This window comes from Cephus cinctus, unplaced genomic scaffold (assembly GCF_000341935.2).
Source record: "Cephus cinctus unplaced genomic scaffold, Ccin1 Ccin1_scaffold1465, whole genome shotgun sequence".
In the NCBI taxonomy this organism is placed as follows: domain Eukaryota; kingdom Metazoa; phylum Arthropoda; class Insecta; order Hymenoptera; family Cephidae; genus Cephus; species Cephus cinctus.
The window spans coordinates 14,448-29,744 of NW_014333832.1; the positions used below are offsets into that span (position 1 = coordinate 14,448).

Here is a 15,297-nt window from a genome sequence, read left to right on the forward strand (position 1 = left end):
ATACAAAAACAAACTAGTATAAAACGAAACATGGAAAATGGTCAAAAGGTAATCGATGAGAAAGAAAGGCTTTCAAATGTATCATCTTAATAAGTAAATAATTCTATATTTACAATGTCCATCATTCTTCATCGGCCCATAACAAGATACATAATAGAATGGCGCTATTTCTAGAATTTTACAAGTATCATATTTTTATACACGATGATCGTACTCGACGCATAACGTCATTTTTATAGAATCATCGTCATTTGCCAACTACCCTTGCCTATTACTTCCTCCTCCTCCTCCTCTCTTATTATTCATTCATTCTTTTAATCACTCAAATTATTCACACCGAGGAGTCTATTCGATAAATCATCACTCTATCCTCTCCTATGTCCGTCCAAGTATAAATTATGTACACTTTGTAACCGAAACTTAAAGATATATACATTCATATCTGCGTGTGTGTATTGTGTGGATGTGTGTGTTTGTGTGCACGTATGTATATACTATATATATATTCCTCTTATCTCCATAATATTATGCTCTTTTAAAACGTGCATCTCGCGGCGTCCTAATCTTAATCATATATCTCCACGTGTTGTTCATTAATTAATTATTTCATTAAACTTTATTTCGTTTACCTTATAGAGATCACAGTATACAAGAAGCCAGATATAGGTCTCGATTCTATTTAGCTTGCACGCACGCCTCCATCATTCGCTCTCCTATCATTCGATTCCTATTAATCTTAATTCACGCGTTCCTCATTAATTAATTATTCTCCATACGAAATGACTCAACATTCAAAAACTATCACTCTCCTCGAATCACGTGCAAAAATACAGTAAGGTCCTCTTTTTAAACGCGGTATCTCGCACTCTCTCGGCTACTCTCGGTCCATCTCTTTCTCTATTATTAAAAAAAAATCTTTAATCGATTGGCAATTGATTAATCGAGACAAAAGTACCGAGGAGTTTAAAAAATGAGTGCCGACTGAAGAAAAGCCAAACGGGAGAGCGAGTCCGGTCGTGGAATGTAAACCACAATCGCGCACCAACAACATTGAAATTTCGAATATAAATTTTGGTAGTAAAATATATATTTATATATATATATCTTTTTTTTTCATTATATATAACTCTGGCCCCGGATTTCCATAAAATTCTTCCTACTTTTTTAATAGATTTCTTCAATAACTCTCACAGAAACATACGCGCATGTATCAAGTCACTCACTCATGATATTCACACGCACCATTATTCACTTAATCATTCAGTGTCTATGCGTTCCTTTTCTTACACAACATACATCCTCATAACGTGGTAGTAACTTATGTACATTAGAGATCCTACGCACTAGAATATAGTCGATTATATTAACTTGCATCGCGTTTAACCGTCATCTCGCGCTCGTAATCTCTTCGATAACGATACTGAATCATAATGAAGACGACGATAATGATAGCCACAATAGGGTTCGTACTTGGCACAGAAAAAATAAATCTGAAGACACAAAGTTTGTTCCCTTGAACAAAATCGCCATTAATAATTCCATCTAGACCTGATAAAACAGTTACAGCGGGAAGCAGAAATCAAGCGATACCATTGGCTCAGTGAAAACACGAAGACCAAGATACCAAAGGAGAATGACTTTCGACCTAAATCGCAATTCCTGATGCGTTTAACGAACGCATTCGTATCAGAGTCTTGATTCTGAGCAAAATTCGTTGTGTAATCGAATATGGCTGTGGGCTGGTGGGTAGAGTAACGTAAGCATTCTGAGTAAATAGTGGTATGAAGTAGAATTAGACGTAGAAGTCGAGGATAAAAAGAGGCTCCAGGAAGAGCGCCATCGAGAGATCCGCTTCACGGAAGCGTTTGTCACGAGGTAAACGCTCGACGTCCAATTATTGGAGTTCATAGAGCCTAGTGTATGTCGCTAAAGAAAAGTGAATTCTGTCAATCAAGGATGTTCAGGAGCAGTCTCGTACCTCATTGCACTTGTAACATTCTCTCACTGTCTCCTTCTTTCTCACAGGCAGTAAGAGGAACGGAAGAGGATATCCGCTTATGGATTTTGAGGGACTTTCTCGCATCTGCTGCGCCAAATAAACGTGTAGAAGCGAACTCGTCGTCGAGCGAAGTACGGGCGCGAGGGAAAGGATGAGCGCGGATCGAGATTCGTCGCGCTCCTCAAGGCTTGATCTCGTCAATCGATTATCTGGAGGATTGAGGTATGAGGAATATTGAGAGAATAGTTAGGAAAGCTATAGGACGATCAGGATGAGAATCAGGATGAGGAGCGACGTCCGTGTCCCTGTGGTCAGTCTTAACTCGTAGATCGATCAGCTCCCGAATCGTGGAATGAAGAGCCACGGCATCATCCGCAAGGCCAGTTACTCCACGGTGCGATTCATCGCCGATTGACCAATTATACGATTGAGCGTTCGCGCAGTTACTGCTAGGTCCCGCGTCACTTCCTCTCTTCCGGTTCTTGATTAGTTTTAACGAGATTGTACGCGTGACTCCTGTATTTGGCCGGAGGGTCGTGTAGAGGCAGGGGTTCGCTGGCTGGTTGGTTCATGCTGGACATCGAGAGATCCGTTGGCATGTCGACTTCCGGTTCTATTGTTGATATTGTTCCATCTTCTTCGGGCTCTGACTTTATCCGCATCTGCTGGCGCAGCAAGGAGATGTTCTTGATATTCTTCAGTTCGGTGGGATTGCGCAGAAATCTTAAGAAGAAGAGAGAAGGTTGAACTAGCGTTTCACTTGGATAAAAATGAACTGGGTACGAGTACCGGCGCTGATACTCACTGATAGCAATGACGCTCGCCCTGGACCTTCCTGAGGATGTTGACCCGATAATAATAACGCAGTGCTCTGCTCATCTTGTCGTAATTCATCGAAAGATGATTCTTCTGAATTCCCCATAGACGAGCTAATCCGGGTGGGTCGACGATTTTGAAAACTCCAGTTTCTCGGCACTTCCACGCTATGTAGTGGGTGTATCGCTGAGAGGGGTCATTCAGCAGTTGCTGAAGAAAGTCCCAAAGGAGTCTGCCATCTGAAGAGGTAAAAGAACCCGGGTGAACAAGAGCAACAAGATCGCCTACAGAGCTAAGGAACAAAGCAAACTGTACTCACTGGTGTTTGGCTCGTGCGAATCACTGGGGAAGAACTCCCGTGCTGCGGTTGAACTCGGTCTGAACGCACCAGGAGTCAGTGGCATCATCTGCGGCGGAAACGTGGGACTGGGTTGATCCTTGACGCAGACCTCACTGAGTCTCTGAGCAGCCAAGGCCGTGGGAGTAGCCGGTGGACTGTTGCTACTCTGCTGATTATCCTCGTCGGATTCACTCTTGTACACTTGGGTCTGCGCGCTCTCCGTGTGTCCCGGGGAGCCAGCTTGGCTGTCGACCGAGGGCGCCGGGGACAGTGTCACCGAATTCGCCGACATTAGGGAGGCCAAATTAGCGGCGTAGGGATTCTCGACCCACGTCGGCGTCGGCGGGTGCGAATGAGGACTAAGAGGATAGGCCGACGGCCGAGTGGGAGTGACAGGACTGCTAGGTAGGCACCTCTGAAGCTGATTGAAGTCACGTGCGAGCATCGTCAGGACATTGTGGAGAACGTCTCCCGCGCCAGGACACCTCTCCCCCAGGTCGAACTTTGTCAAAAGACAGAGAGCCTTACCGTTCATTTGAAACATGTCCATGTCAAATTGCGGCAGGTCGAACTCTCGTTCAGCCCAACGCAAAAAGGCAGCCACATCCTCCCTGGACCACAGTCTCGGGTCAGAAGCTAAAACAACGAAAGCAACAATAAGGAACAATGGCCAATCAACCCAACAACAGATCCCAGACGCATTCCATACGATCCCCGATAAATTGACTGACCAAGTGTGGTGGGCAGATGTGTCTTGAAGTCGAGCAAGGGACTCGGCGGTGGATGAGCCGCTGGCGAGAAGCTCATCGTGGGTCCATATCGCCAAAGGAGATCCGAAGGGCTGAACGGCAATGATATCCCGGGTGGGAGACGGGAATCCATTCCCGTCATACCGCCTCCAGCAGAAACCGGTGGTAGCTGCGGCAACTGAATCGTCGGCAACAATTTCATAACACGTCCTCGCGCCAGTACAATCTGCGACAAAAGGAAAGCACAAACTGTAAGTGAAAGCCATAAATTTTCCATTACTCCCCATTTCAAAATAACCCAACAGCTACTTATGTCCCTATGCCATACCCACGATACGAGTATACAAACAGACCAGGCCAGCATGATCTAATCAGTGAATTAGCTGGCACGAAGCAAACTATCCTTAGTCACTGTTTAAGGATGCATTAGCCATTACCCGTTAGGAACCAATAAGCGAACGGACGGCGAACAATCAAACGATGTCAGAAGCTATGTCAACATCGGAAAACGTCCTGGCTTCGGAGGCATCCACGTATCGGGCCCCATTTGCATAGAATATGGAGGCATAAGAATGAGCCAGCACCGCAGGAAGACAGTATCCGTTCCCGTTGATATTTACATAACCGTATTTCCATTCGCTAACCTCTCGACGCGTCCACGGATTCCATCCGGAAATTCGCCCAGAAATCGTCGCTTCGATAGAAACTCCCACAAACAAATCGAGACCTCGTCAACGATCGAATCATCATCCACAACAACACAGTTCCCGACCTTTGTAATCTACGTCAAACAGATTTTCATCCAGACGTCACTGCCACGTGGGTCAACGAGTGATTTCAACAAGGAGCAATTAAAATCAGTGAGAATCGTTAGAAAATCAAATGAGAGAAAAAAAAAAGAATGTCTCACCCGACCTCGCCGCAAGTAAACAAGAGATAATAAACCTGGACGGAAGTCCGCGCTTCCTGGGACGTGAGATTGCCGATGACCGTGGAGGCAGCGAGCTTGGTCGAAAGAGGCCAAAAAAAAAGAGGCAAAAGGAAGAGAGTAAAGATGGCGATTTCCTGGTGCGAGAGCGTCGCGCGAGACAACGGCACATCGACCTTCGCGTGCCGCGAGTCTGCCTTCTTCTTCGTAGTCTCTCTCGTGAGCTCTCTGTCTTCTTTCTTTCTCCAGGTAGCTCTCTGTCTCTCTCTCTCTCTCACACACTACACTCTCCAACCTCCTCACCTTGTTGCTCCCTCGGTATGACCACCTTCACCTCCTGCTCCTCGTGCCGATCGCCGCTCGCCACTTCTATCGCTTACGCAAGAAAGGTAACAAACCAGATTCCCCGGCTCTGTTCGGCGCACAGAAGTCGAACGCTTTTTGCGGGCGTCTCCGCTCGATCGCTTCGAGAATCTCTTGTCCAGGCGAAGCGGCGATCCGTGCCGCCTGGTGCCGTTCGACCTTCGAGCCATCGGGGGATCCCCCCGGGGGGAATCACAGGAGAGAAGAAAGAGTAATTCACCTAGAGGAAGTGGCATCCGTCCCTTTCCTTCCTTCCCCTACCAGCAAGGCTATCGGGTATTCTGGTGAGAGCGAGTGAGACAGATGCAGAAAGAGAGACGGTGAGAGACTTTTCGTCGGCGGAACAAGACTTCCGGCTTACGGTTGGTAACACTGCTATACGCTCGCGTTATACTTTCTGTGTGTATATATGTATAACGTACCGAGGATGCTTTTTGCCCGGGCGCTCTCGTTCTTATTCGGGTGAGCGGCCTCCTGCCAGTTACGATGACGACGTCCGATGACTACGCCAATGGCTGATCCGAGGGGGCGTTCTATTCTTGCTAAACGATCTCCCATGCAAGCTCACTGGGTTAGCGAGCGTAACGCGTCCAGGCGAAAATCATTTAACGCCAATTAACGGAAGAGCCCGGGATCAGGAGTGGTGGATGAGATTATTAATAGAGACGAAGCCGATTAGCGTAGCGGTTGGCAATAAGCGGCGGGACGGACGTGTAAAACCGGAAGCGCCTGGTAGATAGGAAGCGAGGAAGGAAGTAAGGGTCCGAGACCTCGAGAAGTCACGATGACCTCATGCCGGCAGTGCCAGTATTATATATATATATATTTACAACAGAACTCTTAAGCAGACTCCTTAATGTCAAAGGTACGTTATGCCTTATTCATAGGAGCCAAATACGTTACATAATGCATAAGTCGAGTCGAGCGCGCCTTAACGCGTCTGTGCACGCAAGGCAGGCGTAATTTGGAAATAATTTTTTTTTTTTTCAGGTTAACCCAATGTCTTTGACTACTTCCGGTTTTCACGATGCCGCTCGTGGATTCTCGGTATTGGGAAAAAAAAAAAAAAAAAAAGGGAGATCAATGATCGTGACCAGCCCGTGCAGTGCTGTCGAGCGAGAGACGCGTTCTACTGTGTGGGATTGAATAATATACCAACCAGGAAGTGAAGTCGCGCGAGAGGAAGGTCCTTGGGGTTCAGGCGACGCAGCAGGATTTAAGAATCGTGATCGAAGTAACGCTGCCGATATGCGGATGCTGCGTAATCCTCACCTCCACCATCACCTCCATCTTACTATACGTACAGCCGCCTCCGCGCGTTCAACACTCCTCCCACTGTTCCGGGTTCTCTCACGTAAGATCTCGTAAGCCGGTCGCCAACGTATTTATCACCATGGGTATGGGTACCGCTAGGCTCGACTCTTTCACGCGTAAGCAAGAGAGTAAGCAAGTAAGTAAATAAGTAAGTAAACCTCGGGTTCGAGGAAACGTCCGCCTGGCTCCTGATACTTTTTAGACGTTTCCCCTGGCGACGACCGCTTTCGGCTCTTTTTACTTCCTTCTGGCTCGACGCGCCGGAACGCGTGACGAATCTCACCAGGCGTAACCCTTCTTCCGCGACTAGTGCGTAGCAGAGACGATTATTATCATTTACCTGGAACTTGGGTTACTTCTATTCGGTTACTTCTATTGAGTGTAATACGTTTGTCGCACCTGATTCTATATACGTGTTTCGACTCGTTCGTCGACATGTACGAGGCACGAGAGATCGAGGGGACTGTTATTTATGGAAAGTCGTAAGGAGATGGCCCTCTTGTATATGAGACCCGATTCAGGATCGATTGCTTTATCTTTCTTTTTGGAATAAATATTCGAGTTGTTTAAATTTAAAAAAGGGAAGCTACGTGCTCGTGCAAGAACAAAAAGCTTCCGTATTGACACTCGGTAAGTTTGGTGCGTGCATTATCGCTCTGAGGACAGTGAACCTATTGCCTTTCTGCAGCAGATGCAAACGCGCGTACGTGCAGTTGACGTAAACGTATAAAACGGCTGAAGGACTGCGCGGGTAAATAGAGACTAACTGTCGGTAATGCAGTGATAGGGAGCGAGTGAACTATCTTGTACCGACCGAGCTGCAGCACGAAGTCATCGTAACGATATACCTCTAGGGTTTCCGTGCACTGGGACTTGTCGAACTTTGAATAATCAGGTAGTAATTGTTCCGAAGTGAGATTAAAAGTGCGAAGGAGTAACGTAAATAGAGTAAAGAGATCGAACATAGTTAAGCTCGATGTCTGTCCCGAGAATTATTGGACGCCGAATATCAAGCGGGACGCTGCGAGCGAAGCAAGCGAAGTACAGACTGGATTTTTGCAAGGCGTCGGCGCCGCGGTGGCGTAACGCGATAACCCGCGAGTCAACAATAAACAAAAAGGCCGTAAAGTGACACCAGAGACGGGCGGTAATTTCGTGCGGACGAACTGCGAGACACGCAAAGATATATATGTGTACGTGTATTACTAAAAATAAAGAATCAACTAGAATACGTAGAATATAAAAGTTGGGGTGGCCGAGAACCTAACCTAACCGACATTGATAATGAAGTAATACCCGGCGAGGAATCAATTCGCGACGGTGGGATCGGCTGAAATTGCTCGGAATACGTTGAGCATTGTTCAACCGTCTAGATCGGCAAATCCAAGGCAGGCGATAAGACACACGACACACGGAAGTGGATTAGCGCGATCGCCCGAGGTACATAGAGGCAGGACAAAGGCCGTGCGAGCGTAAGTGACACATAAGTAAAAGAATAAGGAAGGAAGCAGGAAGTAGTATTGCCGTCTTTCATAACGGTCGGAATTTATCGCCGTCGTTCATTTCCGTCGCGAAGTAAACGCTCCAATTTTATATCCGCGTTATAGGCGAGACGAGGCAGTAAGAGCCAGACGGCCATATCGCGCGTACAATTCATAACGGCAGTTGGCGACTTTGAGTCCAAGGAGATCTATAGTCGGTTCTCGAAAAATCTCACGTTCAAAAGCAGATCGACAAAAGAACGAATTAAACGACGAGAACGATGCGTGAGACGTGAAAAGGCTCGAATCAGGAAATATAATGGGGGCGTGAGTGGCCACGTGTGAACGGGGACGTACACCATGTGCGTCGTGTATGGCTTAGCTGATAAAGGCTCCAACGACGTGTCAGTGACCTCCAGGCTTCGTACTGATTGCCCGAGGGCACCTGCCTGCCTGTTCGCTGGTTCAAGTTATTACGTGCCGGAGCACCAGATAAGGTCTGTCCTCTTCCGATTCTTCCTCTTCGTCAGTTACACCTCCACCGAACGTTCTAAGGACACTCCCGTAACCTCATCGATACCCTAGTCCAATCTTCATGAAGATGAAGTGGCGATAGAAATTATGGAAGCTGATCTTGTCGGATTTCACTTCTCAGGAGGATACGTGGTCCAGGTATCTCAGCATCCATTATTCCACGGAGGTGGATCGACGTTGTCAGAATGGCTGGTACCCGAGCAAGTGATAGACGGAGGTGGTAAACAGTTGAAAAAGACACGTGAGGTCTGCGAGATTGAATTGGGCAACCTGTTACGCGTCGTTCGTTACCCTCGAGGATGGATGAGCGTCACTGGCCCCCACAAAGAGAGCAGTGAGAGAGACTGGCGGTGCACGTGCATGCAAGTAACGCCGACCGGAAGTCGATAAAAAGCCCGGTTCACCCTCGTCACTCGGCACCAGCTTCTCGTCATGGGAACGAGTCGTAAGGAGCGCGCGGTCCAGACCTAAAACCTGCCTGGTCGACTCGATCCCTGCACTTGGTAATCCCTTTGCCCTTTTCCCCCCTCTCTGCCCCTCCCCCGAACCCCACGGCCCTTCCTTCCTTCTTCTTGCTCCCCTCGTCCTTGGCTACCCCACCGGTGGATCGGCCGGCCCTTGCAAAAAGTCCCAGAGAAACATTTCGGATCGCGAGTCTTTTTGCCGGCGGCTTAATTGAGCCATTTACGCGTTTCCGTCTCGCCGTTGTAAACGCACCGGCAGCAGAACCTTCCTTCGAAATCGCCACGAAGAGACGTGGAACCGAAGAAGCCCGGTCGCCCGACCGGTTTTCATGGACGCGATTCAGAGACAGCGTTCATCGACGTCCGCCATGCGTCTTCATGGGGAATCCTCAATGACTCCGAGTCACGGAAGTTCCCCGTTGCGCTAAAGCCAACTTTCCGTCGCTCCTTCGCTCCGGGCGGCAAAGTTCGAGGCGAAGAAAGGCTACGGCGGCAGGAGGTGGACGAATTCGGAATCTAAGTGAAAATGGGATTACGTACTTCCGGGAAGTAGCGTTCTCGAAATGGCTCTTTAAACCTCGGTAGAGGTTGAACGGCGCGAAGGTAAGCGGAGGTGGGTTCAAGCTGTCAGACGTTAATAGAAGCGCAGTGGCGCCACCTAGAGTCCGCGAAGGGAACTAAGAAAGTTAATTGCACGATGCCACTATGGTATAAGGTTAAATTCCAAGAGAGGGAGACTCTATGGCTCACGTGTACCTGCTAACCCTCGATACCCTCCGAAAATACCTTTACGGGAAAATCGATACAATGAAACGATCCCAGGTCGATGCACGCGATGGAACTAATAACGGTGCAGGAATTACTTGGCATGAAAACGCCCGAAATTAATCCCATCGAGAATACAATGGACAGTCCGGGAAATCCTGTCAGTTGTAATATCGTCTTAACACCGTAAAGTCCACTGTGTCCCGGGAGTCCCTCGATCCGTCCTCGGTCCTACCCATAGTGCCTCGCGGCCATTCCCACCCGCTGAGTATAGAATGCCAAGCGACCCTACGTACGACCAAAAGCAATCAGAAAGCGACAGGTATATAGGGACAATGCCAAGAAGAATAGACAAAGGTTGTCGGAGGTGGCGGAGGATGGGACCTCGAGAGTCCCAACGGTTCGTCCGTTTCTAAATCGAGATACGTCGACGGAACCCAAAGCGGAGCGCGGTTCGTCAGTAGTGGAAGTAGAAGGAGGATAGCCCGGTATCAGGAACACGAATCTGTGTCTGGTATAAATATGCCAGTAGGAAGTGTACAATAATAGAACGGGCGGACGTCGCAGACACACTGCACGAGCTCATAAGAATAATACAGTAGCCGACGGGGGGGGATATGCTGCGTGAGGTCGCGTCGCCGAGTCTCATCAAACATTTTAGGTTAGAACGGACCACCGCGACGTCAGCTAGGAGGAACCTGGGACATACCTAGTCCAAAGGTACTACCGTACGAACTGGTAACCCCTCCTTCCCGGATCCAATTCGTAATAATAGTTATCCGACCAAGAGGAATGCACGCGTGCGTGCGTGGAGGTGATGCGCGTATACGCACACGTGCGTGCATCTGTACGGATGGCAGAAGCGAGAAGAGAAACCCGGAGACAGAGGAGATTCTCTCGAGTCGGGCTACATTCTCCGACTACGGCGGACCGGATGCCATCCATCCTTTCCCCCCCCCCCCTCCTCATCCTCCATCTCTCTCTCTCTCTCTCTCTCTCGCTCCTTCCCAGCATCCCGATCCTACACTTTGCTCCGTTTTTCGTTCGAGCCGGAGAAGCGGTCAAAAGGAGAATAAGACGAGAAAAAGAGCCTCGGAGCCTCTTGAGACTTCGAGAGGTCGGCCCTGCTTCCGGTCCGCTGCGCCCCTTCGTCTCGAAGACCGGGAAAGGCAAACGCTCTCTGGGGTCGAGACTGTCAGGAGTAAGGCGGACATGTAATCTTGCGTAAAACCTTTCGCCAAGGCGAATCGTGTCCGGTACACTCGTACTGGCACTGTGATACGTCGATAGAGAAATACAGTATACGTTTAGTAGCCCAACAAGTAAGATATAGGACTATAGCATTGATATATATATATACAGCTATTATATATATATACAGAGTGTATCACCAGAAATGCACGTTTGAGATTTGCGGTGAAACGGTGCACAATTTCGAAAATCTGATGTCATAACCATTGAATGTTTTTTGATTGCGCATCGAATGGGCATATTATTATTGTTCGCTTAACTTCCGGTCGCAAATAAAAAAAATTATCTTCGCCATTTCAAATGATATTGAAACAAGTTAAATGCAAAAGTTGTAGAGCAAGAAAAAATAATAAAGATGTTTCTTTCTCCTTTCCAGAGGTTCGCAAATTCAATCGACTGAAGTTGGCTGCGATCTACCAAAGTACACTTCGCAAGTCGATACACTCTCCCCTCCCGACGTCTATTTCCGTCCGGTGTCACGACCTTGCACCTTCGACCTCACCGACGTATCCGTACGGACGATCGCGACGGATACGAGGAACACGATGACGATAAGGAGGAAGCGATTGAGAGACACTGGGTAGGGAGAGGATTGCGATGGGGGGGGGGATTATTGGAGCACTGTTCATTCTACGTGTGCGCTGCGTCAGGACAAACTCCCTTTCACCCTCAACTTACACTCGCGGAACCCCCTTTATGATCAGAGCTTTCGGTACCGAAAAGTTCGCAGCCTCCCCCTTTTATTCTGCACCGCCCCTCTTAGCACGCATCCCTTTAAGTCACTCTGACATCCCCTCCCCCATCGGGACTGCTCCAACCCTCCCTCCTCGAGAGCGTTACTCTTTTCTCGTGTTTCCTAAAGCCGTCACCGCCGCCATCCCTTACCTTCTTAAGAAGAGATTTGGCTAATGGCTTTCAACGAGGCGAGATAAGGGTGTCGGTATCAAAAGTTTTCAGACTCCGGTGGTAACGGTCTTTGATCGAGAGAAGGGCTAAGGGAACGAAAACTCGAGGAGATGGCGAGAAGGGGTTAAAGTGTGTAAAGCGAGAGGGGAGAGGATTAAAAAACGGGTACCACAGTGGAAACGGAAACGTAGGTGGCGCTAGGTGGTGAAATTTTCTTATCGATATAAATATTTGAGGACGAAAAAAAAAATGAGGACTATCTCGATCTTAACGATCCCCGAGGCGCCGAAGCCCTAACCCTAGTTGCGAGAATCCACCCTTCTGCCTCAGTCCCACTGGCTTCCGGGTTCCGGCTCTTCCGGCCTGGCAGAATTACGTTCAAAGGTCCCTCTCTCCCGCCTACTGGGGCTCCTTCCGCCTCCGGCCATCAGCTTGGCGCTATCTCTCTCTCGCCCTTCAACCCTCGAAGCCAACCCCACATTATCTCCCTTAAGGTAAGCCGAAATGGAGGGTCGTCGGAATTCAGGCAAGGTCGATCGATACACCGACACCCGCGATAGCAATTCGATCCAAGACACGGAAAACGACAGGCAGATAGTTCCCTTGGTGATAGCGGAAGCCATTGACCGTCATCGTTAACCAGTCATATAATAGTCACCGTTTTCTTTTTTTTTTTTTCTTTCTAATAGAGGTTCGTATTCTTTCTTTAGTTTTTGCATTTCTATTCGGCTTTTTATTACTTACTAGCATTTACCCAGTAAATGCCTCGTCCTTTACCGCTTTTCGACGAGAGGAAAAGAAGAGAGCAAGATAAGGCTGTTTCGAAGAAGAAGAAGAAATTAAAGTGCATCGCAAAACGCTTCCGGCTTTACCGTCAAGGAGACCCAAGTATCCTCACGATGAAGTGCCAAGAGATGGCAGTGCAGCCAACAAAGGGTAGCTGAAAGGCTGAATGGCTGACTGGTCTGATAGGTAGGTAGGTAGGTATCTACTTTTACTCAGGATTGGTTAGTCCTAGTAGGAGTACGAACGCCAGTGCTTCCTAGTGGGCTTGTAAACATTGTAGGTCTACGATGAAGATTGAATAAAGCCTAGGCCAGTAAGCGATTCCTTAATCGATACTTAATTCGATCGCGACGACTTGACGCCAAAGTGGCGCACTTCAGTTAGGAATTTCGAGATCCGTGCTTCAGGATGTTTTTGATGGCACGTTTACGCGCCAGAAGCTATGGAAATCTTTCTGGCTCTCTTATCCCTGTATGCTAATGTACGTTTTTACCCCGTACCCCGAAGCACATAAACAAATTAGTCGAGCAGCCTGCGGCGGTAGATATATTTCAGAATTTTCGAAATTTGACCAACCGTACTTTGACGGTTTCTATAAAATGGAAGAGCGAGGGAATAGCATTGAGGAAAAATAATTATATTGACGGCAGGGACGAGCGAAGCTGAGAAGAGTCTTCCTACGTTAATGTATTCCATTCTAGTGTCGTCTACGTTATTACGTCAGTCAATAAAGAAAAGTTACACATAAGACTCAGTACCAGTGATTCATCCAATGCCAAAGAACAATGCACGAAGAATGCAGCTTGGATGCATCCATGCATCACGGATGCGTGCGTTTGTTTACAGACCCGTAGGAGTTTCAAATAGTACACGATCTTGTTTTATATAAAGTTATAAGGTTAAAATGATGCTTGGCAATTACCTTTATCCACGTAAATCCTCCACAAATATCACTGGCACACGCCGCTCGAGGAAACTTCCACTTTTCCACAGTTCATTGGTCAAGTATTCACACAACTTGCGACAGTCACTGATTTTACCGCCGATTCGATAATCCTTTCACGGTAGCGACGACGTCTTCGTCGTGACACGATAGTCCTCCACGTTGTCGTTGTGTAGTACTGTTGCTACTGTTGTTCCTGCACTCGTCGTACTCGACGAGGAGCGAAGCACGTGAAGATACGTATATCGCTGTCGCGCGCTCGCGGTTTACAACGCAACTGCGCGCGTGACCTGTATATCACAGTGAAAAATTTCGCAGAATAGCAAAATAAGAATCACTATGCAAATGCAGAACGAACGTCGCTCCGAGAATGCAGCCTAGTTTACAGCACTGTATTTTCTTTAATATTCTTGCCGGTATATACGCGGTCCGTTTATCTCGCGTTACGCAGTCTTCTGCGGATTTTGAAGACACGTCGGCACACGCGAGCAGTAATTAAACATTCAAATAGATACCAGGAAAGAAAGACTCGAGTAACGTACTCTAAACGACTGAGCTCGCCGCGCACGACTGCAGAACCACGGCACGGCACGGCACGATGTACCGTCACGTCTCGAGGATAGCGAGCGACTGAGCCACGAGCCGTCACCCTGGTGTGCCGTTGCCGTGGCTTTAGGAAGTGCCGAGTGGAAGGAAGGTTGCGCTCTCTACCCTTCGCACCGCCATTCCGCTACGCAGACGACGCAACGGCAAGAGAGGCTACCATTGGCTCCCTGTAAGAATCGCTTACGCTCATTGGACGACGTGGCCCGCGCCGAAGGGAAATAGTCGAAGTCGGCCCGACGGGGAAGAGGACGCACGTATCAGGCAAAGTGGGGATACCCGCTTCCTCGTAGCTTCCTCATACTGACGGAGAAGGCCTTAGCAGCGAACGCCAGGCATTGTTCACCCTACGGAGACTCTTGGCTGCGATACTTTCCTTCCTCGTCTACTATCCTTGTCACTGCTTCATCTTCATACTCTGTGCACGGCCTTCTTTTTTGGCCACCGCCACTCTTGTAGTAGCTACCATACAAGGATATTCAGGCCAAACGCACCGACCTAAGTTAGCCGGTTCATTTGATTTCTATAATAGAACCAACTTCAGTTGGTGCTTTTGTTACGAACTCTGTACAGAAGAACGACTTCCTCGCGTTGTCGTAGCGACTACGTAGACTGGTTATCAACTGAGCGTAACGCCTTGACACGTACTTATGCACGCACATATCTTTACGGCGTATGTACGTGATTCTGATGATCGCTCGCCCACGATGAAGGAATTCCAGAGATAGGAAAGCGATGTCGATGGTAGTGGCAGCGTCGGAAGCGACGACGTCGGTAAAGGTTATCGGGAAAACTGTCTCAAGTCCCAGTAGCAGCAAAGCCAGTAAGAATTCGAGCGTTAGAGGCTCTGCATAATAAAATCTAGCTTGGCCAAACATCAATAACATAACGCTTATACCGTTTAAGACCTATTTCTCCTATTAGTCGTTCTCGTCCAGCTCTCGGGAAGGCACTCCTCGGCTCATCCTCTTCGGCGTCACACTGTAAATATTTACTGTCATCAATAACAAGCGCTACGGACTCCTCAGGGATTCCTTTGACAATTTTAACCGACC

General features: G+C 48.2%; 1 protein-coding gene across 3 annotated transcripts; it reads right to left on the reverse strand.

The window, feature by feature from the left end:
* Positions 1–79: 79 nt before the first annotated feature.
* LOC107273162 (ets DNA-binding protein pokkuri) lies at positions 80–14,332 on the reverse strand. Of its 3 annotated transcripts, none has more exons than XM_015751064.2 (5): positions 13,619–14,332; positions 3,887–4,130; positions 3,135–3,791; positions 2,805–3,054; positions 2,461–2,722 (listed from the first exon to the last, which is right to left on the reverse strand). In XM_015751064.2, the coding sequence occupies exons 2-5, from the start codon at positions 4,104–4,106 to the stop codon at positions 2,461–2,463; spliced, it is 1,389 nt and encodes a 462-aa protein (XP_015606550.1). In that variant the 5' UTR covers positions 4,107–4,130; positions 13,619–14,332. The 3 variants fall into 3 exon arrangements, with proteins under 3 accessions (XP_015606551.1, XP_015606550.1, XP_024946220.1); XM_025090452.1 differs by lacking the exon at positions 13,619–14,332 and adding an exon at positions 5,136–5,283; XM_015751065.1 differs by lacking the exon at positions 13,619–14,332 and having other exon boundaries at positions 80–2,722; positions 3,887–4,106.
* Between the last annotated feature and the right edge of the window lie 965 nt (positions 14,333–15,297).

Excerpts from the sequence above, each read along its gene's own strand:
- LOC107273162 (XM_015751065.1), bottom strand. The coding sequence starts at position 4,106 with ATGAAATTGTTGCCGACGATTCAGTTGCCGCAGCTACCACCGGTTTCT. Across the intron at positions 3,792-3,886 it reads ACATCTGCCCACCACACTTG|CTTCTGACCCGAGACTGTGG; the intron begins GTCAGTCAATTT and ends TCGTTGTTTTAG. Across the intron at positions 2,723-2,804 it reads GGCGAGCGTCATTGCTATCA|ATTTCTGCGCAATCCCACCG; the intron begins GTGAGTATCAGC and ends CTTCTTCTTAAG.